This window comes from Gigantopelta aegis, chromosome 10 (assembly GCF_016097555.1).
Source record: "Gigantopelta aegis isolate Gae_Host chromosome 10, Gae_host_genome, whole genome shotgun sequence".
In the NCBI taxonomy this organism is placed as follows: Eukaryota; Metazoa; Mollusca; class Gastropoda; order Neomphalida; family Peltospiridae; genus Gigantopelta; species Gigantopelta aegis.
In genome coordinates this window covers 57,129,560-57,157,326 of record NC_054708.1, presented here as the reverse complement: position 1 = coordinate 57,157,326, position 27,767 = coordinate 57,129,560, and the positions used below count along the sequence as shown (strand labels likewise).

At 36.1% G+C, this 27,767-nt stretch overlaps 1 protein-coding gene across 1 annotated transcript; it reads right to left on the bottom strand.

Moving 5' to 3' along the window:
* Positions 1 to 529: 529 nt before the first annotated feature.
* On the bottom strand, positions 530 to 27,767 carry LOC121383050 (argininosuccinate synthase-like). Its single transcript, XM_041512810.1, has 15 exons — positions 27,643 to 27,767; positions 25,642 to 25,770; positions 23,920 to 23,988; positions 18,655 to 18,779; positions 17,664 to 17,784; positions 13,492 to 13,566; positions 13,070 to 13,140; positions 11,881 to 12,002; positions 11,272 to 11,356; positions 9,987 to 10,051; positions 8,663 to 8,736; positions 8,149 to 8,206; positions 7,248 to 7,404; positions 4,954 to 5,019; positions 530 to 2,809 (listed from the first exon to the last, which is right to left on the bottom strand). Exons 2-15 carry the CDS (start codon positions 25,759 to 25,761, stop codon positions 2,761 to 2,763), a joined length of 1,257 nt encoding a protein of 418 aa, XP_041368744.1. The 5' UTR covers positions 25,762 to 25,770; positions 27,643 to 27,767; the 3' UTR covers positions 530 to 2,760.

Sequence of the window (27,767 nt, the reverse complement as noted above, 5' to 3'; positions counted from 1 at the left end):
GTACAAACACTTTGCATGTATCACAAAGTGCATTGTGACATTTAGATGTTGAACTTCATACTTTCATATCCCACCATACGGTTTGTTGGTTTTCTACAATACAATTTCAAGCCTTGTAATGATTGTTTTGGACGCCAATATATATTTCATTATTATAGTTAATATGTTTGTAATAAAAATCGGAACATGTGCTACAAGATACCTTTACCCTCTCTTACTTTTCGCACAATCCTTTCTAACTGCTTCTCCCTTGTTCTATTATCCACCTGTGCCTGCATCTAATTTTGGGTATTGCATTTCAAGTGTTGCACGTTTGAAAAATATCTTGGTTACAAAAACAAATTTATTTTTAGCTCTCTTCACGTTCATGACATTTTAAGAGAGAGAGAGAGAGAGAGAGAGAGAGAGAGAGAGAGAGAGAGAGAGAGAGAGAGAGAGAGAGAGAGAGAGAGAGAGAGAGAGAGAGAGAGAGAGAGGTAAAGATAGACAGAGTGTGTGACACAACATTTAAACAATGAAAACAAGTGTGTTCCCAGAAAACAAAACTTTATTTGAAAATAAAAGAAAACATTTTTAACAAAATATGAACACCTTATTTTGTGTCGAGGTTGGACATTAAAATGCGTAAATCAATAGATTGTATATAATTAGTGTATAACCAGTGTCCAGACAAAGTATCATCACATTATACAAAAAAAGAAGTAAATTTTCTAGGACTTATTTAAATTAAGTTAAAAATACAAGACTAATTTAAACTCTGGGTATATGATTACCACAACCTAATCGAGTGTTTTCATTATTGCTATTAATAAATCAGTTAATTAAAACGAGTAACATGATCATTATAATTTTATCAAAAATTGTTTCAGGAATACATGTATATGTATTCCACGAGATTCGTAACAAGTTAATAAATGGAATGAGATTCAAAAATCATTTGTTGATGTCCAAGTAATCTCACCATCATTATAACAAGACCAAAGAAACACAAACAACAGCCAGAAGCCTAGTGTCACATTAAACTGTGTAAAAACAAGGACATAATGTTTTTTGATAATTTGTAAGCCTAATTGAATGACTTAAACTCATTTGACAACATAATTTACATTCGTTAAAATTTCGGCACGTCCATAAATTCGTACAAGAATTAAAAGAGTCCATTGAAAAACTGTACAATTACAACATGAAATTATCCAGAAACTTAACCTAGCCTAAGTTATTGTCCAGATGTATTATATAGGTCAGCAGAATGGTGTAGGTGTAAATTACAGGTGTAAACCCACTAGACCTTTTCTAAATACATACGTAAAATACAGATGCAAATAAAACATATTCTTCAATTAGGTGATGAAATAAACCCATATCTGTACATCATATTGACTATGGAATACAGTATCAACCAACAATACCCGATTTAACATTTCACAACATTTGTATACATATCTGGCATACATTACTAGTATACTATATGATACTATCTACTGTCATACTATATGTGATATTACAGACATTGCTTTAACCTTTAACAATGCATTACCAAGTTCTTGTTAATATTTTCATAACAATAGCGGGCTTTGTCAACAGTGTGTTTTGTTTACGAAACTTACTATTAGGTGAAATGAAACTGAAAGCCACGTACACAATCGACAATTATTTATTGTTTAAATTTAAGGGAGAATGGATCTCATTATTATTATTAAATACAAACAATAAATAACTGTAATTAAGTTTATGGCTTTATTTCAACCGCGGTTTATTTAAAGGTGTGGTTTATGTACGGATGAAGGTCAGAACTTTGTCTAAAAACAAGGGGTGCGGTTTATACACCAGTGCGTATAATAGGCCGGAAAATACGGTACCTCATAATTACAATAACAATTTATGACATTAACATTAAATTTTATGATAAATGGATTATTATTTTATTATTTTGCACGAACTCATTCATTACTGGGTTGGGCATGTGCAATAGCACATTTCTTATCTGATATGCTGCATAAATGTGAAAGCAAATCAAATTATTCAAAACAAATAATAATAATAATCTTTATTTAAAGAAGGTTACACAAATAGCAGCACACTAATCTCCCTTGTGGCCGTGTCTATTAAGCATTAAAAATTATTACTCTGCATATAATGAAATAAACAATGCAATAACAAGAGTATAAGAATGAATACAAGTCAATGACTAACATAACAGACATCTTCTTTAAAGATATTTTGGAAGAAATCTTGTTTTTAAAAAGAAACAAAAGAAAACCATGTTTACATTTTGTTTTAAAAGTAATGAAAACAAGATAAATTTTAGCTGACAATTTAAAAAGAACCAAAAATGTCCTTGAAACTTGTCAATTCCTAAATATTGTTAAATATCTCACCAAGAATGACATCTATACATGCATTAAAGCAGCATAAAATTAATTTATATCATTCATATTCAATAATGTATGTCAACGAGCAATGATACAAATAATGTTATTTTATAACATCAATGACAATATTTTGTTCTTGTTGTGTCAGAAATTTAGCTTTCCATTCAGTTATGTAACTGCTATACAAAACTTACAGAATTAATATTTAAAATGTTCCAAAGATTCAGACACTTGACATATGATCCACATACGGTGTGTACAAAAAGAGAGAAGTCTATCATACAATAGCAAGCACTGTGTAAGCTAGAGAGAGTATTCATGCTGTTTTTGTAAAGCGTATTTCTCTGAAACTGCTGAAGTGTTCAGGTTTATAGATGACAGCTGCGTTTTATTGCTTGGCATCAGTTTTTTGTCGGAGTCGGCAATATTCTCGTAATCTGCAAAAAGAAAGTACACTGTTAAAGCAGTAACATGGCACAGGTACCTAATTTCAAAATTTATGAGTTTATAGAATTATAATATATTGTGTTATAGCAAGTTATAAACAGAGAGATATATGGTTGTAACCCTAATTTCAAGTATTGTGTTGTGTATGAATTAGTTTATAGGTGTTACAAGGAAACAATTTGTACTTTTGAATTCTACTGTATGACAGGGAATACTGGCTAAATGTGATCCTAATTGTGACGTATTAAAAATACTAGGAGTGGCTGTTAAAGGAGGGGACAATTAAGGCATTTGGCCTGGTATGCATATTCAACGATATATAATGCACATTATTGCTTAATATCAACAAGTATAATCGTATAGTTAATTAATAAAACGGTTAAATGTGACGGCTATTATATATAACGGGCGCAGCCATTTTGTACCATCCCAGTGAATATGCCCTCTGGCGAGCTGGTGGTTACGTAATACCTAACGTGTCACGTCAGGAATTAGTCTTCGAACTGAAGAAACAAAACATACCTGATTTTTGCAGATGCATCGCAATGTTCTGTAATTATATCCATCCTAGTAAGCCAGTACCAATTATATATTATTTTTCAATACAAAATAAACCACCATTGTCAAAGTGTTGATATAACTGTATTATGTTTCGTACATAAATTAACCCACGTACTGAAAACAATAATCAGAGTGTTTTCTTGGTTAATTGGTCTTTTCTTTCCGTGGCCTTTCTGTGGTTCCTGATTGGCAGGTGTATATTCAGACGGTCCCCAGACACTGTGTCTAGACACTAAAAAAACGTGCCTCTTTTATGAAGATCACAGGGTATTGTGTGATAACAGCACGGATACACCTCAAATCGTAATGGACATTACCAGCCGCCCTGCTTTATTACTGTAAGTAATTCTGTAAAACCCTTGATTAAGTAGACTTTCCCATCTAAAATCACAAAACTGACCAATTACGTTGTCCTAAAGAAAAGAAAAGTATCACTTGGGTATCGTGAGTGGTAGTTTTTGATCGAAAGTGCCCTACCAATAGGCCTAATAGTATGCATTTTTTCTTTGGATTTTTTTAAAAAGAAAAATACTATAACTCCATTTCGTTCTATTGATGTAACCTGAAATATATTTAGTTAAATAGTTTATTATACTATCAAGTCATTTATGTTGTTTTACAAGTCAGGTTGATGAAAACGAAGCGCCTTGTAGTAAATTAGAGCGTTTGTTTACACTGTGCATAGAGAAGATGGACGGAGCTGACGTCACTTCGCCCCAAGCTATAGCACCAGACGTCACAAAAACGAAACAAAATGGCTGCCCCCAGTTAGCAGGAATAATCATGGTTTTTTATTAACTCTAAAATTACGCGTTTTTTATTTGTTAAAGTGTCAGTATGTGTTGGTGGTCCGGGTATGCATCTTTCCAACACATAAGGTTCTTGTTGGAGTTGACTCTACCTTTAAATACCAATTATTTCGTTACAAAACACATCTAACAAGTAAAAATCAAATTGGATACAGTTTATGATAAATAGTAGAGATGTATTGTATTTTTGGAAAAGAGTTCGACCCGTACCACTCTATATCAAAAGCTCTAAGACTAACCCTAACCATAACCATTGAAAGGGGTACAGATCGAACTCATGCCATATTTTTCTTTTACACATCCTTAATGGCAGCAGTGCAGCGATAGAAATAAGAATAATTTTCTACTAGTCCACCGGACAAATACATCTAGAAATTACTTGTTCGCCAATATTTTCACTTGTCCAAATAAATGGATTGTGTTATTCAAGTACCAGGATGATGTTTTTGATTGCTCAAAATGAAACTGCACTGAAATGTTTTACTTGTCCAATGGACAATCACCAAGGCATATTTTGCTTGTCCGAATAGATTTTCACTTGTTGGGACAAATGGACAAGTGCTTATTTTGAACACTGCAATGTGTAGGCACATCTGTAGTGTCATTTCAGAAAATCTTTTGAATTATATGCAGATATATTCACCATAAAATGTACTTAAAACTGGATCATGAATTAAAAAATCTCACACAGTGGGCGTCTACGAAAATTAAAATAATGTCTTGTCGTGACGTCTGCAGGTTGTTTACTGGAAGGTTTGAGTTACCTGAGAGCATTGATCTTGATAAATCCACCTGCATCTGGTGGCTCGTAGTCTCCTTGGACATTCATGCTAAACAAATGGAGCAAAACAAAGATGACAAATTCCATTAACTGCAACATACCAATGCAACACAAACAAACATTGAATAGAACGTTTTATGGGAATAAATGGAAATGTATGTGTGTTATTGTTTTTCCAGCTCTAAATGGAAGCATGGATGAGTTATTGGTCTATACCTACAGGTTTTTATTTTAACAGTAATACAGAAATAATGAACAGGTATGAGTGTTTGTGTGTGTGTGTGTGCGTGCGAGTGTTTTAATAGTATACACAAAAGCAAATCAATGTAGCAGTTATCGGTGTATATTTTAATTGTAATAAAATAAAAACATGTCACAATTATTGGGGTTTGGGGGGGTGAGGGGGTGGGGGGTTTACATATTTGCTTTAACAACAACAGACAAGAGACAGAAGCATGCTGTTGATATGTATGCATGTTTATTTTAACAATTTCAACCCTGTGAACCTCTATAAAGACGACTTTAAAAGAATCAATGGCGGATCCAGAAAATCCATTGGGTGGGGGGGGGGGGGGGGGGCAGTGACATGAGGCGGAATGCCAAAGAAACCTTGGGTAAGGTTTGGAGGGGGATCATACAAAAAATGAAAATTAATATATACTCTTCAAAAAAAGAAACGCAAAAGGGTACAAATGGGTTATAACTCCGATTTTATGTTTCCTACCGGTTCATGCTTTGTGAATATAATAAGGTCATTGCATGTCCCAAACACATTCCCATGGTTACATTTGATAAAACGCAGCTACTGTAAAATAAAGTTTCAAAATGTGAATATTCGCAAAAACGCAGCCACGTGCAAACCATGTCACCACTGCACGTGCGTTGTCTGCACGTGCAACATGAACACCGACAGTATAAAAGTGCAGGGTGTTCGCTTGCCTGGCCTCTGTATCTGGCCGACAGTTGACAATCCAGGACATGCCACGTCTCAGTGAACCGCAGAGAAACAATGCCATCGGCCGACTAGACGCAGGCGAATCCAGAACGGCCGTTGCCAGGGCATTCCATGTGTCCCCAAGCACCATCTCCAGACTGTGGGACCGTTACCAGCAACATGGATCAACACGTGACCTCCCTAGATCCGGTCGACCACGGGTCACTACCCCCGGGCAGGACCGCTACATCCGGGTACGCCACCTTCGGGAACGATTGACTACTGCCACCTCCACAGCCGCAGCAATACCAGGTTTGCGCAGGATATCCGACCAGACCGTACGGAACCGCCTACGTGAGGTAGGAATTCGTGCCAGACGTCCAGTTCGAGGTGTCATCTTAACACCACAACACCGTCGACTCCGACTGCAGTGGTGCCAGATTCATCGACAATGGCCTCAACTGCGATGGAGACAGGTGTGGTTCAGTGACGAGTCCCGATTTCTGCTCCGACGTCATGATGGAAGATGTCGCGTGTATAGGCGTCGTGGTGAACGTTATGCGGCAAACTGCGTGCAGGAAGTGCACAGATTCGGCGGGGGTAGTGTCATGGTGTGGGCAGCCATCTCACACACTGGCAGAACTGACCTGGTCCACGTGCAGGGCAACCTGAATGCACAGGGCTACATTGACCAGATCCTCCGGCCACACATCGTTCCAGTTATGGCCAACGCCAACGCAGTGTTCCAACATGACAACGCCAGGCCTCACACAGCACGTCTCACAACGGCTTTCCTACAGAACAACAACATTAATGTCCTTCCTTGGCCATCGATATCACCGGATTTGAACCCAATTGAGCATCTATGGGACGAGTTGGACCGACGCCTCCGACAGCGACAACCACAGCCCCAGACCCTGCCCGAGCTGGCAGCAGCCTTGCAGGCCGAGTGGGCCACCATCCCCCGGGACGTCATCCGTACTCTGGTTGCTTCAATGGGCAGGCGGTGCCAGGCAGTTGTCAACACACGCGGAGGCCACACCCGGTATTGACTCCAGATGACCTTGACCTTGGTGGTGTGTCCTATCACTTACTCACAATGGACTAGAGTGAATTGTGAACAATCCTGCAACATTTGGTAATTATCGGACTCACCATTCAATAATTAAATCAATTCTCCAAATGTTACGACAATGTGGTTTTGCGTTTCTTCTTTTGAAGAGTATATGATAAAATTATAACTATCGCAAAATGTAGGGGGCTTGCCCCCCCCCCCCCCCCCCAACGAAATCCGCCTCTGAGAATGAATATTACTGAAAGTGTTAAAAGTCCTGCAAACCAACCTGACAAGTTCTTCATTGTACAGCGACAGCTTGGATTCCCGACCCAAGATATGTATGGCCCCTTTGAAGAGTTTGAGAGTTACCCGCCCCTCGACGTGCTCCTGACTCTTGTTGATACAGAAGCGGGTGTACTCGCACTCAGGGCTGAACCAGAAACCTGGACACAAGCGGCAAATATTAACATAACAACTCACTCATACAAAATGGGACATGATGAAAATAACTCTTAGTTAACAATGTACTCTACTTACCTACTGTTAAAGGTAGTTAATACAAGTATATATGTACTCAGCAATGGATCTTTATATAGCATTTTTGCACAAACAAAACACCACCACAGCTTTTTTAAAACCAGTAATGGGGGGCACTGGTTGTAAGGGGTAAAAAACAACAATCAGAGAATGGCTCCACTGAGGGGTTTTTGATCCTACGACCCAAACACCTCAGGCAAACGCTGTATCAACTGAACCAGATTCCGCCCTCTAAAAATAATAAAATTTCCGTTACATTCATCACAACATAACGACATTTCATTGGTCCAGCCATAGCAATCTGAGTTTGTTCATGTCTCGATGAACATAAAAATTATGTTGTCAGTGAACGTCGTATCTGATGATGTCACTTTATATTGGTATTTTGTCTTATTGTGTGTTATTCTTTTAGAACCAAAAAATAATTCAAAATAAAATATGAACTTTGAGCATTATTATTAGTAAGTACATTTAATTATAAGGATTTTCTGTTATTTCTTTTACATTCCTCTGGGTATGTAAAAAAACAAAAAACAAAATCAACCACAAACGTATGTGTGAATAGCCTTGCTGATGATTTTTTTTATGTTCATACTCTGATGAATGTTAAAGAAATAACAGATGATCCATAAGTAAGCGAGAAATCCCACCTTTATAAACCTGATCACTGAATTTCATATCAAGGTCTCTCTTCACCTTTCGCATTTCCTAAACAAATATAATAAAAATATCTCTTGTACCTCAATATAACAAATTGTTACTATGTAGTACATGCCGAAATTAATACATTGTACTAACAAATTACAAGTTATTACAAGTTAACAATGTTATGTCAGACATTTGCATACTAAATTTCCTACATGTATTAATAAAACATTGTACTAACAAATTGCAAGTTAACAATGTTATGTCAGATGTTTATCTACTAATTGAGAAGAACACTAGCTCAAAGTATTAACTTCCTATTTTTGAGAGGAAAGGATTAAAACTTTTCCCCCCAGATTAATAATATTAAATGAAAGCAGAGCAAGATCTGACCTGCACAGTCAAATATTAGAACAATGATAATACATACATAAATACATACAATAACTGAAGTAGGAAGATAATTCAAATAGACTGAAATGAATGATGTGTAAATGGCCAGTGATAAAAGAAGCTCACCCGGTCCATTGTAAAGACTTCAATATCCATGTGGGCTGCAATCAGAATTGTCCCAGCAGGAGTCTCATAAATACCTACAAGAAAACACATAAATACATAAAAGTAGACACAATTCATAGTGCACAAATGAATCTATAACTATTCATAACCCACAAATAAATATATAACTATTCATTACCCACAAATAAATCTATAACTATTCATTATCCACATATAAATCTACAACTACTCATAATCCACAAATAAATCTACAACTACTCATAATCCACATATAAATCTATAACTATTCATAACCCACAAATAAATCTATAACTATTCATAATCCACAAATAAATCTGTAACTATTCATAACCCACAAATAAATCTATAACTATTCATAACCCACAAATAAATTATAACTATTCATTACCCACAAATAAATATATAACTATTCATTACCCACAAATAAATCTATAACTATTCATTATCCACATATAAATCTACAACTACTCATAATCCACAAATAAATCTATAACTATTCATAACCCACAAATAAATCTACAACTATTCATAACCCACAAATAAATTATAACTATTCATTACCCACAAATAAATCTATAACTATTCATTACCCACAAATAAATCTATAACTATTCATAATCCACATATAAATCTATAACTATTCACAATCCACATATAAATCTATAACTATTCATAATCCACATATAAATCTATAACTATTCATAACCCACAAATAAATTATAACTATTCATTACCCACAAATAAATCTATAACTATTCATAATCCACAAATAAATCTATAACTATTCATAATCCACATATAAATCTATAACTATTTATAATCCACAAATAAATCTATAACTATTCATAATCCACATTATAAATCTATAACTATTCATAATCCACATATAAATCTATAACTATTCATAATCCACATATAAATCTATAACTATTCATAACCCACAAATAAATTATAACTATTCATTACCCACAAATAAATCTATAACTACTCATAATGCGCAAATAAATCTATAAATACCTACAAAAAAAAAAAAAAATAATAATAATTTTCACAAATAATAAACTTATTTCTTTTAAGAACAATGAAAACTTCTTCATAATATACCTTCTTTGCGAGAGAGAAAACTAGAACTGTTTCAGGTAAAGGTTGGTAAATATCTACAGTTAAACACTTTATTTCTAAAGCACAATTTATCTGGCGTTGCACTGACTATTAATTACTAATTAAACAACATGAATGTTTTAAAACTGTGAGGCTCTGAGTGCTTATCTTTATAAAAAAAGAAGAAAGAAAACCAACTTACCTCGCGACTTCATGCCGATAAATCGATTCTCTACAATGTCCACACGTCCAACTCCGTGACGACCACTGAAACAGTAGGATGCATAGAACCTAACTTTACTGGTTAAAGGTAATAAAAGTTACCAGTATATAACTAATTATTTAATATATTTGAATATCGGATTAGCAACCATTTAAAAGGATTTTGTAGGTCCTAAATACATGTATTAACTTGAATATTAACTGGAATATACAGAATTACCATCAACAAGTTTGGTTTAAAAACATGTAAGTAAACATATTTTTATAAAGATTCTCCAACACACAGTTGTTTTGAAAAATATGTATATGAAAAAACCCCACCACAATGCAAGATTTTACTGCATTAGGAAAATATTTGAAATAAATGTTTCTGTAACATCCATTCACACAATTTCAATTTTGATCCCAATATCAGTCTTAGCGTTACTGATAACTGCATTAATTTGTCGTTTTCTTACACCACCATCAGTTAAAAGTTTTTACAACCAAATATTATTATTCAAAATTTGCACAACCAAATAACAAGAAGTGATTATTAATCAAATTTGGACAACCAAATAACAAGAAGTGATTATTAATCAAATTTGGACAACCAAATAACAAGAAGTGATTATTAATCAAACGTTGAACAATCAAATAACCCATAAATGATTAATAATCATTATTTTATTTGATAACTAAAATGCTGTGTAAATACTGCAGCCGTTCAGAGTAAAGTGTCAGTACATTGAACATTTGTCATCTCCTGCAGACATAAGGTAAACAGTCTCTATAACAAACATAGGCCTCAGAAATGTGTGTGAGAGGGACTCTCACCAACTCTAAAATTGAGATTGTCAAATATGGAGTTGATCCCACCTTTCTGCTTGAAAGGGGAATTAGTAATTGGCTCTTCTGACAGCCAGGATACTGGGTCTGACAAATCCACTAGCCATCTTGCCCGACTAGTGAATTTGTCATCTGGGCTAGTGGAAATTATAAGCTGTATTACTATAATACAAAGGACATTAGTCAAAGCTTCTGAGAGGGCTAGTGACTTTCTCAGACATTTGTCCAACATGGCAAGATAAATTATGTAAAATGTGAAAGCATCCCATGAATTTGTAACCTGCAGAAATGAGTAAGAGGACACTTGAACACACTTGGGGCGAGACGTAGCCCAGTGGTAGTGTTAGCTTGATGTGCAGTCAGTTTGGGATCGATCCCCGTCAGTGGAGACCTGTGTGTTTGTTGCATGCGTAACTATGACAACAAGGTGCACTGACCCCACTTGGTTTAGATATGTGAAGAGTTCAAGGGCGTTTGTCTTGATGGTTCCATCTTCCAGATTCTTCACCTGTACTGGTTTCCCTGGGGAAAAAAACAACAACAAACAAACATCAATTTCTCTTGAGTCATGTGCTGAAAATACTCAACAGGATCACCTAATGTACTGGCAAAATAAAAGCATACATGTACATTTTTTAAATAATATACACTAGAACCCCACCCCACACACACATACCAAACAGCTTAAAATAATTCAGTTGCATATGAGGGTGCCAAAATGTGTGTGTTGGGCACCCTTATATATTTACACACTTTTACACAATTATAAAGCAAATATAAAGCAAAATATCTGAAAAGTGGGGGGGGGGGGGGGGGGCACATGCCCCCTCCCCTGCTTCCTACACCAGTGAATATAATACAAATTTAAACATTACGACCTTTACGAAGCCTGTTTTTCTTAAACTTAGATGTTTAACCATTGTAAATGTACTTAGTTACACAAGATATATATTTGGCCCAACTTGATTTAATTACAGTTTCTAATGTATACACTTTGGGGCGCTGAACATAAAATATAATACATTTTTAACCAGGGAGTCAACTACCGTTTTTGAAATCGATTTCTAGCTTCTCTGCTTTGTCAGGCGCTTTCTCTGGATTGACGGTCATCTGACACAGGTCCTCTGGGGCATGATGGTTAGGATCCTCAAGAACCCCGGACTCGTAGCTGAAATCACAAAGTGAAATAAAGGTCCAAAGTGTTACAAATGCATGACCTTCATCTGGGCCTTAAACAAAACACATTCATATTACTTTGACATCAATAACTTTAATCGTTATCTTCTATAAAACACCCAAGATATATGCTATCTCAGTATCATAAATGTCTGGAAATATGTTTCATCACATATTATATATATCCAAGACTTTAAGGTACCCCCAGAATGCTTATTCCAAGTCTAAAACTAAACGTAACCCTAATGTTTGAAATAAACAAAAAAACTGGGACTCTGTATTTCAATTGCAATTGATGAAAATATATTGCAGTGGAATATTTTTTGTCTGAAATGTACCATTGCTTGCAATGTCATGGTTAAAATATTATTTTACCATGATGCAGATCCCTTTTTTTTTTTAAGTATGAGACAATAAAGGTCTCAAGTTGTTCACAATAATCTTTTCAAAGTCTCACTGATGAAAAGGTTTTAAGTACATAATTAGAGTGTACACTTAAATTGAATTTTATACTTGAAAGTTTCTACATGACCTTACTAAAACTGTCATTTAAGTGAAACCAAAGAAAGAAATGTTTTTATTTAACGACGCACTCAACACATTGTATTTACGGTTATATGGCGTCAGACATATGGTTAAGGACCACACAGATTTTGAGAGGAAACACGCTGTCACCACTACATGGGCTACTCTTTCATATTAGCAGCAATGGATCTTTTATTTGCGCTTCCCACAGGTAGGATAGCACAAACCATGGCCTTTGTTGAACCAGTTATGGATCACTGGACGGTGCAAGTGGTTTACACCTACCCACTGAGCCTTGCGGAACACTCACTCAGGGTTTGGAGTCGGTATCTGGATTAAAAATCCCATACCACGACTGGGATCCGAACCCAGTACCTACCAGCCTGTAGACCTATGGCCTACCACGACGCCACCGAGGCCGGGCTAGCTCCGACACTCGCCAATTGTAAATGTTTAACATAAAAGGCAAACTTTATTTTAATTTGGTGAAATAATTTCATATATAATATAATGGTAGTCAAATTACTAGCTCACCTGACATGCATCAAGTTGGCATCCATGCTCCATGGACTCTTTAGTGTTACAGGTAGGGGAATACCTTTTTTCTGAAGAAAATAGAATTTCTTTTTCAAAATGGCATACACATCAGAATGAACAACCCCTGCAATTACCCTTGTCTTGGAGGTTTTAATTATCAACGGCACTTTTTTGCCTTGGACTATAGTCAAGGTGTTTATCAATGGCAAGTTTTTTTGCAGTGGACATTTCTTATTTGCAGGGGTTGATGAATGAATGAATGAATGAATGAATGAATGAATGAATGTTTAATGATACCCCAACACAAGAATACACATCGGCTAATGCGTGTCAAACAAAGGTGGCATACATATTGGCCACATGTTAACAAAATGTTATAATACTTAAGATGAAGTCTCAACCAATATACTCCTACACACCTTTGCGTACTCAAAAAGATCCGTTCTGCCAGGAAAGCGCTGATAGAATTCGGGTATTCTCCAAGGAGTAATCACCTACAAGAATAAACAAAATGGTACTGATTTTCTTTTACTACTGTAAATTTTTTTGTCACAAACATGCTTGCCTTAAATTGTTTTCTTTTTACATGTTTTGGGCAGCCCCAGACAAGCTGGGGCCCCATTTATTTGCAACTTCCCTACCTACATATAAATACTGGGCTCTCTTTAAGCTAAATAATATTATGTACAAAATGTGTGTCATTGCTTTTTTTAATAATTTAGAGCATGCCTTTTTAAAAAATGTTTAAAAGCACGAGCGTAGAAAGGTGCCAAAAAGTGTGTTTGTGTGGGGCACACTTTTACACTATTATAAAGCAAAATATCTGAAAAGTGGGGGGCACTAGCCCCCTGTTTCCTACGCCAGTGAAAAGGATGCCAACCCAATGACCAAATGAACAATGACGATGAAGGACACACATGTATTCTATTAAAACAAAAGTAAATAAATTATGGCAATAAAACATTACTGTAATAATATAGAAAAGGAAAACTTCTAACAAACTATTACTGCGACACTTAGTTTCATGGCTCTCCATTAACTCTCAAGAACAACTTGTCCTGTAGGGCAAGTGTCTCTTCATTTTTAACTGCCCTCTTTGAAAGAGTTGAGCAATATTTAAATGGGCTATTGTTGGGCAGTTTAAAACATCCACTCGCTGAAAACGAAACTGTCAAACATATCAGAGTGTTAAATTCATAAATAAATTTTGACAATATATTATGGTTTTCAGTCGAGTTGTTAGAACACTTTACTAGCTCTACACCCAAAACCTTCCATCTTAGGCACACAGATAAGCCTTAATGAGTCTTGGGTCTACAGATTATGAGAAGAAACCTGCAGCCAGCACACAGGTTACTCTTACTATATAGTAGCGAAGGATTTTTTATATGCACTTTTCCAAACCGGACTGTACATTCCGTTTGATATACCAGACATAGGGCAGTGATTGGGACAGAACACCCCCCCCCCCCCACACACACACACCATAGGTTCACCAACTGTGATCAGTTTTTTATCATGGCAGACACACTAACAATGAGCTGCATTCTGACCTTTAATCTAACATGTATGAAATGAACGAATGAAGTGAAATGACACACCAAATACATTTTATCTACAATTATATGGCATCAGATACAGGGCTTGAACTTAAGAATTTGTCTCCCAGGGCAATTTTTTAAAAGAATGGCCATGGGTGAAACAGCCCACCAATGGCAATTTTGAGCCTGCCTATGACAATTATTTTTTTAAAGTGACATTTGCAGAAAATAAATATGACTGAAAGGCTATTTTGCTGTATGTAAACATATTTCAAAAGTAAAAATGTTAAATATTGGCAGATTATGTACACCTGGTGTATATAATTTGCCATTGTTGAGGAGTTTTACCGACGGCACAAAAATACCATTGGTAATGCTCTCTACCTACGGCAATTTATATCTCAGCGACGGCAACTGTCGTCAGTGCCGTCATTAAGTTTGAGCCCTGCAGACACAACTGCAGCTGTAGGGAACTGACTGGAATGAGAAATAACCTGGATTGCAGTTTTATTATCAAATGTATCACCTGCAGCTGACAATCTGCCATACACCTACCTCGTCATGTTTCTTTTGTTTAACGACACCACTACATCACATTGATTTTATTAATCATCAGCTATTGATGTCAAACCTGCAGGAAACCTGCTACATTTTTCCATGGCTACAGGATAGCACATACCACAGCCTTTGATATAGTTGTAGTGCAAGCAGAAAGAGAAATAGCCCACTGGGTCCACCGATGGGGATCGATCCTAGACCGATAACATGTCAAGAGAGCATTTTACCACTGGGATACGTCTCACCTCCATACCTGCATCAGAGTATGTAAACAATATTTTAAAAATGTCATGTTGAAGATTACCTCAATATCTGGGTGGAGGGCGTACGCACCAAGTTCAAACCGAATCTGATCTGTATCAGAGTATGTAAACAATATTTTAAAAATGTCATGTTGAAGATTACCTCAATATCTTGGAGGGCGTACCAAGTTCAAACCATCTGATCTGTATCAGAGTATGTAAACAATATTTTAAAAATGTCATGTTGAAGATTACCTCAATATCTGGGTGGAGGGCGTACGCACCAAGTTCAAACCGAATCTGATCTGTATCAGAGTATGTAAACAATATTTTAAAAATGTCATGTTGAAGATTACCTCAATATCTGGGTGGAGGGCGTACGCACCAAGTTCAAACCGAATCTGATCTGTATCAGAGTATGTAAACAATATTTTAAAAATGTCATGTTGAAGATTACCTCAATATCTGGGTGGAGGGCGTACGACCAAGTTCAAACCGAATCTGATCTGTATCATTTTAAAAATGTCATGTTGAAGATTACCAATATCTGGGTGGAGGGCGTGTAGTTCAAAAATGATCTGTATCAGAGTATGTTGTTTAAAAATGTCATGTTGAAGATTACCTCAATATCTGGGTGGAGGGCGTACGCACCAAGTTCAAACCGAATCTGATCTGTATCAGAGTATGTAAACAATATTTTAAAAATGTCATGTTGAAGATTACCTCAATATCTGGGTGGAGGGCGTACGCACCAAGTTCAAACCGAATCTGATCTGTATCAGAGTATGTAAACAATATTTTAAAAATGCATGTTGAAGATTACCTCAATATCTGGGTAGTACGAGGAAACCAGAGTATGTAAACAATATTTTAAAAATGTCATGTTGAAGATTACCTCAATATCTGGGTGGAGGGCGTACGCACCAATCAAACCGAATCTGATCTGTATCAGAGTATGTAAACAATATTTTAAAAATGTCATGTTGAAGACAATATCTGGGTGGATACGCACCAAGTTCAAACCGAATCTGATCTGTATCAGAGTATGTAAACAATATTTTAAAAATGTCATGTTGAAGATTACCTCAATATCTGGGTGGAGGGCGTACGCACCAAGTTCAAACCGAATCTGATCTGTATCAGAGTATGTAAACAATATTTTAAAAATGTCATGGCAGATTACCTCAATATCTGGGTGGAGGGCGTACGCACCAAGTTCAAACCGAAATCTGTATCAGAGTATGTAAACAATATTTTAAAAATGTCATGTTGAAGATTACCTCAATATCTGGGTGGAGGGCGTACGCACCAAGTTCAAACCGAATCTGATACCTCAATATCTGGGTGGAGGGCGTACGCACCAAGTTCAAACCGAATCTGATCTGTATCAGGGTAAACAATATTTTAAAAATGTCAGATCCTAGAGGGCGTACGCACCAAGTTCAAAGAATCTGATGTCAGAGTATGAACAATATTTTAAAAATGTCATGTTGAAGATTACCTCAATATCTGGGTGGAGGGCGTACGCACCAAGTTCAAACCTGATCTGTATCAGAGTATGTAAACCTGTATCAGAGTATGAAAACATGTAAACAATATTTTAAAAATGTCATGTTGAAGATTACCTCAATATCTGGGTGGAGGGCGTACGCACCAAGTTCAAACCGAATCTGATCTGTATCAGAGTATGTAAACCAAGTTCAAACCGAATCTATATTTAAAAATGTCATGTTGAAGATTACCTCAATATCTGGGTGGAGGGCGTACGCACCAAGTTCAAACCGAAATCTGATCTGTATCAGAGTATGTGAAAACATTATTTTAAAAATGTCATGTTGAAGATTACCTCAATATCTGGGTGGAGGGCGTACGCACCAAGTTCAAACCGAATCTGATCTGTATCAGAGTATGTAAACAATATTTTAAAAATGTCATGTTGAAGATTACCTCAATATCTGGGTGGAGGGCGTACGCACCAAGTTCAAACCGAATCTGATCTGTATCAGAGTATGTAAACAATATTTTAAAAATGTCATGTTGAAGATTACCTCAATATCTGGGTGGAGGGCGTACGCACCAAGTTCAAACCGAATCTGATCTGTATCAGAGTATGTAAACAATATTTTAAAAATGTCATGTTGAAGATTACCTCAATATCTGGGTGGAGGGCGTACGCACCAAGTTCAAACCGAATCTGATCTGTATCAGAGTATGTAAACATTATTTTAAAAATGTCATGTTGAAGATTACCTCAATATCTGGGTGGAGGGCGTACGCACCAAGTTCAAATCGAATCTGATCATTTCCTTTTCCAGTTGCACCATGAGAAACATAATGAGCTTGTTCATCCACTGCAATTTTTACCATTGCCCTGAATAAAATGGTTTGAGTAAGCATTATCAATTTATTCAATAAAACTTAAGACTCTTTGTATCTCAGAAGTAAAAATGTGTCATTGACACAGGACAACAAATCTAATAAAAGAATGTGTTTATTTTGAATTAAAAAAATATCAAACAACAAGAATAGGGAAAGTGGCCAGATAACATTAAAATTAAATTGAATGTACCGTAGTTAAAAACTATTTATTACCCCAGCAGGCACTCATAACGGGGAAAATAAAAATCATAATTTCTCACTGAGATATTATCATGCATTGGTCTAACGAACAATACTACTGGATGATTTCACGCTTACAAACCAATGACCGTGTCGGTATTAAATATGATGTCATCATGATTTGGCAAACACACACAACGACGTTATGTAGTTTAAAGAGTTTGCGTTTTAAATTTATAACAAAATGTCATTTTAATGCAATTCATCATAGATTTTGTACCACAATAACGATAATTTTTTGTTTTGAAATTATCTATGAACGTGATTAAATTACAAAGTTATAGCAATACTCAGAACAGTGCGTAAAGTGGTTTATATCGTTTCTATACATGTGTGTTGAAAATAAAGGCTTTTAGAGAACAAAAGAGCTCAGGTAATAAATAGAATAACAAACTCGGTACCAGTTATTATCAAATTTATGTCCCTCGTGAAATAATTTTCATTTGTCACTCGCTGAAGCTTGTGACAACTGAATTTTTTTTCACTCGGAACATAAATTTGATAATAACTGGCAACTCGTTTATTATCCTCTATATACACTACAGGAAGAATTGCATGGATTAATAACTTGACATATATAAAGTTGCAACTGTCTGGTGTTTCCCTGTCAAAAAGTGCCTACTTTGCAATAAGTGGTCTTGCGAGAGCAGTGCCCAGTAGGTAACGATCTTCGTACAGCGCGTTGGCCTGTATGGCCGGCCAGATGTAATCCTCAACAAACTCCTTCTTCAGGTCTGGGATGATCATCTAGAAAACAAAACATGGAGCACGTACATACACTGTTTGTTTTCAACCATAACTCCAGGACTTGTTATGATTTTTACTTTGTAATGACCATCTAGAAAACAAAGTTAAACTTTGTTTTGTTTAACGACACCACTAGAGCACATTCATTTATTAATTATCGGCTATTGGATGTCAAACATTTGGTAATTTGAACATATAGTCTTAGAGAGGAAACCCGCTACATTTTTCCATTAGTAGCAAAGGATCTTTTATATGCACCATTCCAAAGATAGGACAACACATATCACAACCTTTGATATACCAGTCATGATGCACTGGCTGGAACGAGAAATAGCCCAATGGGCCCATCGATGGGGATTGATCTCAAACCAACCGCATATCAAGCAAATGCTTTACCACTGGGCTATGTCCCACCCCTATCTAGAAAAGAAAACATGGAGCATCCAAACTCCACGACTTATTATGATTTAGTTTTCAACAGCAATTTCATTAGAATTTTTTTGTGAAAATATTCAAGGATTTTCTGCAAACAGCATTTATATGCATAAATCATATAACCTGTAATGTGTAAAACATAGCCTGTGCACAAAAGTTACAAAAAGAGCCATTTGCCAGTTTGATTTGACAAGCCTGCGTACTGCATGGCCTTAAAAGAGCATAAATCAAATAATTCATTTAGCTCCAATCAGTCCAAGTCAAGGTGTTATTTAAACAAAGAAATCAGAGCTGTTATGAAAATTATATGAACAGACCAGTAATATTGATTAACAGTTAATAACAGATATATATCACGCTGGCTAGCGAACATTTGGCCTAATCAAATACATTGTGAATTAATTACATTGTTTAGGAAGCTACTTGGTCATGTTAGCAAAGCCTCCTGTTCTGAAATATTTCTACAGATCATGGAAATCTTGAAACATCATGGACTAAGCAAATGCCATTTCAAAGTCTTAGACTTTTAAGTTTGGTCATGAAAAGCTATTGAAAATGAAAATTGGTTGATAATAAATTTTTCCTGATTTAAAAGAGATTGCCAATTCATGTCAAGACACTTTCAATGATTATCACAGAAAAAGTCATGTCAGGCAAAATGCTTTTAAAAAGACTTTGAATGTCATGGAGTGTGGTTGGTAACAGTATTTATTACCCCAGCGGTCACTCATAACAGGGAAAATAAAAATCATAATTTCTCACTGAGAAATTATGATGCATTGGTCTAACGAACAATACTATTGGACAATTTGACGCTTAGAAACGAATGACTTTGTCAGTACTAAATATGACGTCATCACGATTTGAGAAACACACAAAATGACGTCATGTAGTTTAAAGAGTTTGCCTTTACGGGTCTCTGTTTTTGGTGTTAAATTAATAACAAAATGTCATTTTAATGCAATTCATTATAAATTTGGAATCAGAATAAAGAGAACTTGTTTTTTTTTAAAATTATCTATGAACGTGATTAAATTACAACGTTATAGTAATTCTCAGAACAGTGGGTAAAGTGGTTTACATCGTTCCTATACAGGTTGGCCTTCGTGCATGTGCGTCGAAATTAAAGGCTTTTAGAGAAAAATAGCTGAGGTAATAAATAGAATAACAAACTCGGTACCAGTTATTATCAAATTTATGTCCCTCGTGAAATAATTTTCATTTGTCACTCGCTAAAGCTCGTGAAAACTGAAAATTATTTAAAGAGACAGTCCTGAGTTGTTTCCATTGTACTGTATTGAATAAATAGTGCCTTTAATTGACTTTAATAAGGAGCCAGTTGAGTTTACATGTACTAGAATAGAACAGAATAGAATAGATGTTTAACGACACCCCAGCACGAAAAATACATCGGCTAGTGGGTGTCAAACTGATGTACAGTACTATAGTACTGTCGGAAATAGAATAAAAATGATTTTCGTCGATTATTTCTTACATATTAAACTGACAAGTAAATATTTTGTAAATATCTACTTAATGATAGTCTACCTAATTTAGCATTTACTTGTTTGGGCGCTCATTGGTGTACGAGGTGGTGTTTACTCTTGAAATTAAAAGAAAGATGTCAGTAAACAGGTGATTTGTGTACTTTATTGGAACAGACTATAACACAGTTTGATCATGTGTCAATTTCATTTACCCTTAAACAAACTTTTAATTTAAAACTGCAAGTTAACTGAGTATTTTGAATTGCAGCATAAATTATTAATTATGATCAGCATATTTAGTGAATATAATTCAATATAAGTACATGAGAAATTTACACAATCTTGCAACCACTTAAAGGTGCTATATCATGTGAGCATCTGTTTCTGATAAAGATTCTCCAATAAAACTAAAATACTAGTAGATAAAATTATTTTGTTAGAATCATTTATGGGCATATAGCTGAAGGTGTTGTCTTTAAATTGCAAAGCAAAATTTAATTTAAAAAAATTTATTTGCAATTGCTGTCATTATGCAACTTGGAGATAGCACCTTTAATATATAGCACCTTTAATAGATCATATAATACATCACACATTCAGAATGGTTCTTGACAGTTTTGCTCAAAAGTTACTTAGAAATGTCTACAAATATTATGTTTTGGAGAGGGATAGGGGTAAATCGTCATCAGAGAAGGTCCCTCACATATTGCAACAACAATGAAATTGACACCTCGATCAAAATGTTTTATAGTCTGTTCCAATAAAGTGCATAAATCACCTGTTTAATAACATCTTTCTTTTAATTTCAAGAGTAAATACCACCTTGTACATCAATGTGAGCCCAAACAAGTAAATGCTAAATTAGGTAGAGTATCATTAAATAGGTCTTTACAAAACATTTACATGTCAGTTTAATATGAAAGAAATAATAGTCGAAAATCATTTTTATTCTATTTCTGATAGTACTTTAGGTACTGTAGTTCACATCAGAATGAAAAAAAAACCCATCCCACAATTTTAAATGCTGATGGTAGCAGTAACTTTAAAAATCGTCTCACCCTGTGGATAAACTCCTTTAATATCAAATCGTGCTTTCAGGTTTATTAGCAGGCCAGCTGATTACAGAGCTTTAAATCTCACTAATATAGGTATAACAGATATCTTTGGGTCTGTTCTGAGGACAAGAACTTAGAAATGTTTTTTTTTAGTGCAGTAATGTGAATAGACCGGCCTCGGTGGCTTCGTGGTTAGCCATCGGTCTACAGGCTGGTAGGTACTGGGTTCGGATCCCAGTCGAGGCATGGGTTTTTTAATCCAGATACCGACTCCAAACCCTGAGTGAGTGCTCTGCAAGGCTCAATGGGTAGGTGTAAACCACTTGCACTGACCAGTGATCCATAACTGGTTCAACAAAGGCCATGGTTTGTGCTATCCTGCCTGTGGGAAGCGCAAATAAAAGATCCCTTGCTGCCTGTCATAAAAGAGTAGCCTATGTGGCGACAGCGGGTTTCCTCTAAAAATCTGTGTGGTCCTTAACGATATGTCTGACGCCATATAACCGTAAATAAAATGTGTTGAGTGTGTCGTTAAATAAAACATTTCTTAATGTGAATAGCTGCTGAAGATTAAAAAATATATATAATTAATTAATAAAGCTCAATATTTCTGTGGTTTTGAGGTAAAATATTTTAAGATCCAGGCATTCTGTTGGTCTGAATGTTCATAGGCCCCTTCCCAAAAGAAAGTGGTACTGAAAATTACCATTTCTGTACTAAAAATCCCCAATTTATTTTTTATTTATGTCTACAGATGGTAACAAATTCATTTAACAGTGTATTATTCAGCAGATTGAAAACATACCCCAAGTATGATTTACTTGCACTATTTGTTTTGATCACATGGGACCTTGGTGAAATACCATGGAAAAATCCCTGGGTCAGCATGTCTGTACTTCATTTGGGCATATATATATTTTGGGAACAACATTGCTTTAGTGCCTTGGGTTTGGGGCAATCTGAAGTTCTGGATTATTATTAGTCCTGGCACTATTCATACATATACAGTACGTATGTATCATATGAATATTATCTCAACAAACAAGGACAACTGAACCAGAGTTAGCACGCTCTATTAGTGCACTGTGTAGTGAGGTGGTTCACAAAGGTCACTTACACTGTTACAGATAACAAAATAAACGTAATGTTCTGTCCTTGAGCCCACCTGTCACCAACTCATCAAGAACCTCAGGTAAATGCAGGTCACATTCACATTGGTGAGTTTTTTTCCACGTATGTTTATGATTTGAAAAACGACCTTCTACTTTATCGTTGAAGCTGTTCCAGATTTAATGACAAAACGAGGTGGAGGCCCTTAAAAGATTATTTTGTTTGGTGGACCTTTATCAGCTTTTATCATCCATTAAAGGCTTTCGTAGGAGATATCGCTGGCACTATAATTTGAGATATCACCTGCGATATTCTCCTAGGAGATACCGCTTCTTTTCGTTACGTCCCTATGTATGTTAGTTCTGCTAGTTAACAATTCTATCGCTGCCAAATCGGTGGACTCATTCTTTTGTTGTTTTTTCTGTCCTGTCCAAACCAGTGCCCCAAGACTGGTATATCAAAAGATGTGGTATGTACTGTACTGCCTGTGGAAAAGTACATGTAAAAGATTCCCCGCTGTTTATGGGACAATGCAAAAGACTACATTACTAAACTACATTACCGTAATTACCAAATAGATATATCTGACATCCAACAGCATATGTTTAATAAATCAGGGGTATTGGAAGTGGTACAGCCATGGCAGTACCACTTTTTGGGGCCAGGAACATTTGTTTCTCTTCCTATGGTATTCACTTAGTATAGATCTCATCATATACATTGCTTTCATGGCCGTACCAACTTTTATATTGCTTCCAACGCTCCTGTAAATCAATGTGCTCTAGTGGTGTTATTAAACCAAACAAACTTTAATCGTTTTCTCTAGGTATACATGGTTTAAATTAAATTTTATTTAGCATGTGGTAAAAGAATGACTGCAACCCCACCCCCACCCCTGGAATGGACCTGACCCACACACAATGTATTCACAACAATCAGAAAATGATACAAGTGAAATGATATTTTTAATTTTCATTAGGCTGAAACTTATTCCTGACATTAGCTGAAACATCAAAGTGGTTCTTTAATGTACTATACTTGTAATAGTGGTACCTTTAGTGCTCCATGTTTCATAGCTTTCTGTTTGACGGCATCAAAATCATCATCTTGTCCAATATTGGCCTGCAACAAATCATAACAAACAAAGACATGTAATTATTATAAGTTTACATGTGTAACAAAACACAGAATCTTTCATAACCGTTTGTTTGTAATTTTGCTTTACATTAGTATCTCAGTACATGGGGTGGGATGTAGCCAAGTGGTACTCCCTTGATGCAGTCAGTTTGGGATCGATCCCTGTCAGTGGATCCATTGGCCTGTTGCTCGTTCCAGCCAGTGCACCTAAACTGGTATATCAAAGGCCATGGTATGTACTATCCTGTCTGTGGGATGGTGCATATAAAAGATCCCTTGCTACTGATGGAAAAATGAAGCAGGTTTCCTCAATGTTAAAATTACCAAATGTTTGCAATGTGCTCTAGTGGTCTTGTTAAACAAAACAAACTTTAACTTTATCTCAGTATATACATGTGATCATGTATGTTAAAATGTCAACAAAAACTGTAGTTCTGTTTGTACTTTAAACACTAATGAATGAGTACTGCAGCTTTGATCAAGTTAAAGTTTGTTTTGTTCAACAACACCACTAGAGCACACTGATTTATTAATCATCAGCTACTGGATGTCAAACACTTTGTAATTGTGACATGTAGACATCAGAGGAAACCTGCTACATTTTCCCCCATAAATGTGCAGAAAGGGATCTTTTAGGACAGACAGGAAAGCACATACCATGGCCTTTGACCAATTGAGGTGCACTGTTTGGGATGAGAGAAAAAACCAATCAGTTGAATGACTCCACTGAGGTGGTTCGATCCAGCGACACAAGCACCTCAGGCGAGCACTCAACCAACGGTGCTAAATCCCATCCCCCTTGAAAAAAGATAACATTATGATTTTTGTAACTAGTGTAAAATAGTTTGTGATCTGCACTAGTGGTCACGGTCAAGAGACTTAACGTGCACATTCAGAAGAAGCTGTTTTAGTGCACGCCTGAAATGGGCGTACGTGTTGACCTACGCTAATTCTTGCGTCCAAGATAGTACTAGCGAATGCCAGTAGTAGGTATATAGTAGTAGGTGGACTATGATTAAACCTGTGTCTCTTAATATCAGAAGTGAACAATGAAAACTCTCCAAAATAGTCAGTTCAAAGTCCAGGGTTTCTGCCAGAAGGTAAAATTGTTTGCAGATTTAACCTTTTGACAAAATTAATTACTCTTATCATTACTGTATGATTTTCTTATCCCTAACCCTAAAGTTAACTGATTTTCTTTCTTGGGGAGGCCCCCATACCCCCTGCTAACTGTGATTGCATTCAATTCCATAGTGCCATACCCAAAAATTCTTTCTGGGACAAACACTGCAAACCCACTGTAAACATACTAATTTATGTACATGTATTTTAAAACTAAAAGCCGTGGGATATGGTAGAGGTGTCAATAGATGGCCAGAGAAAAGCATGTCACTGTTGAAAAGACAAGGACTGGTATGTGGAAGCGGACAGCAAAATAAGTTGTAAAACAGGTGTAACTGCTAGACTGGGAAGAAATGAAATGGAAATCAAAGGTGAACGAAAAAAGAAAAAGTAGGAAATGAGATAGAAAAAAGAAGACATTTTCAAATACAGGTTCACAATCTGGGATTATCCCCGATAGGTAAACTGACCATAGTAAGTACATGGACATACACGAGACATGTATTTAAAACCTACCAAATAGGCAATGACTTCATAACCCTGCTCAATGAGCCAGGCAAGTATACAGGACGTGTCGAGACCGCCACTGTATGCAAGAACAACTCGCTTGGATCCCTTTCCTGACTTGTCAGCCATTGTCCACTACTGCAAAAATAAATCAACAATTTGTAATAAATACACTGGCGTAGGAAGTGTGTATGTGTGTCTGTGAGGGTGTGTGGGCGCAAGGGGGCATGTGCCACCCCACTTTTCAGATATTTTGCTTTTATAATAGTGTAAAAGTGTGTAAATATAAAAGTGTGCTCCCCACTTTTTGGCACCTTCATACGCCACTGAAATATATAATATTATCAAATTAGCCAGTTGCTAAATACAATTTGGTATAATTAGTCCTGTTCAATCACGTTCAAGGAAATACTCTTCATAATTAAACATTGGCTAAAACTAGAATCTTTCCAATGTGAGATCTGGATATACATGTACAGTTGAATCCTGTTGGCTCGAACCCCATTGGTGCTCGAGAGTGTGTTCGACTCATCGGATAGTTCAACCTAACCATTCGGGTAACAATGTCTAAGTGTAACTTGGGACTTCATTCTTGGTTCGTGCGGTGCTTGAGAAAGTGTTCGACTCATCGGATAGTTCGACCTAATCACTCGGGTAACAATGTCTAAGTTTAACTCGAGACTTCGTTCTTGATTCATGTGGTGCTTGAGAAAGTGTTCGACTCATCGGATAGTTCGACCTAACCATTCGGGTAACAATGTCTAAGTGTAACTCGGGACTTCGTTCTTAGTTCGTGTGGTGCTTGAGAAAGTGTTCTACTCATTGGATAGTTCGACCTAACCATTCGGGTAACAATGTCTAAGTGTAACTCGAGACTTCGTTCTTGATTCGTACGGTGCTTGAGAAAGTGTTCGACTCATCGGGTAGTTCGACCTAACCATTCGGTTAACAATGTGTAAGTGTAACTTGGAACTTCGTTCTTGGTTTGTGCATTGCGGTGTCACTGGCATAGGAAGCAGGAAGGGGGGGGGGCATTTGACCCTTTCGAGTTTGACCAAACGAGATTCTAGTATGTATGTATATATATATATATATATAATATTTAAAAGTAGGTATTTATTAGATTTCGTTATTTAAAGGTGCATTCTGAAAGTTACAACTGTCATACATGTATTTGGCTTTACTTTTACATGCATTTGTGATAAATAACTAAACATTAATTGATTCCTCAACAATCCTTGTGGGTAAAACAATTCATTGCAACCACACAGATATTGAGAGAGGAAACCCGCTGTCACCACTTCATGGGCTACTCTTTTCGATTAGCAGCAAGGGACCTTTTATAATATGCACCATTCCACAGACAGGGTAGTACATACCATAGCCTTTGATATACCAGTCGTGGTGCACTGGATGGAACAAGAGAAATAGCCCAATGGGCTGTACCACTGGGGCTACATGTAACATACTGCCCCTTGTCAATATAGACTATTAGTATTATTATAGAGATGCAATTCAAAGTCAAACAGCCATGTCATTTATTTAAACCTGTACTAATATCACTCTTTATTCAATTATTGAATTTTTCAGTAATATAAACTAATAAATGTAGAAGCAAATGAAATCATAAAATTTATATGTAATTTGTGGGCATATAATTCATTAATCTTTTCATTTCACAAACACACACAACAAAAAACCCCAATGGCAACCCAACAACAAACTTTGAAGCATCAATTTTAACAATTTGCTGATCAAACAAATGGCATTTCTGTTTACTGACATGCCTAATTATATTATGAACAACTGACTGTCTTTCTGAACCCATCCCAGCTAGCGCAAAACCGACCAAACACGTACATGTTCGTGATGCTTCGGTGGCATGGGTTGTTACTGTACAACTCATATCGGCGCCAGTAACTGCTGCACATCTCAGGTTTAACAGTTTGAAGATCAAACAAATGACATTTCTGTTTACTGAAATACATCTAAAATTTGATATTCACGTACCTGGTTTTTAATTCCAGTCCACAATAGTGTTTGTAGCCTACACAATTCTAAAAATACCCGCTCAAGTATTTTACTGTTCCCAACTGCACAACGTGTTGGGATATCCCGCCGAAGGACGACTTCAT

Bases quoted from the DNA above. Each gene is read 5' to 3' on its own strand.
- LOC121383050 (XM_041512810.1), bottom strand. From the start codon at position 25,761: ATGGCTGACAAGTCAGGAAAGGGATCCAAGCGAGTTGTTCTTGCATAC. The intron at 23,989-25,641 runs GTAGGTTTTAAA...GATTTGTTGCAG, and splicing joins ATGAAGTCATTGCCTATTTG to GCCAATATTGGACAAGATGA. The intron at 11,357-11,880 runs GTAGTTGACTCC...TTTTTTCCCCAG, and splicing joins AGAAATCGATTTCAAAAACG to GGAAACCAGTACAGGTGAAG.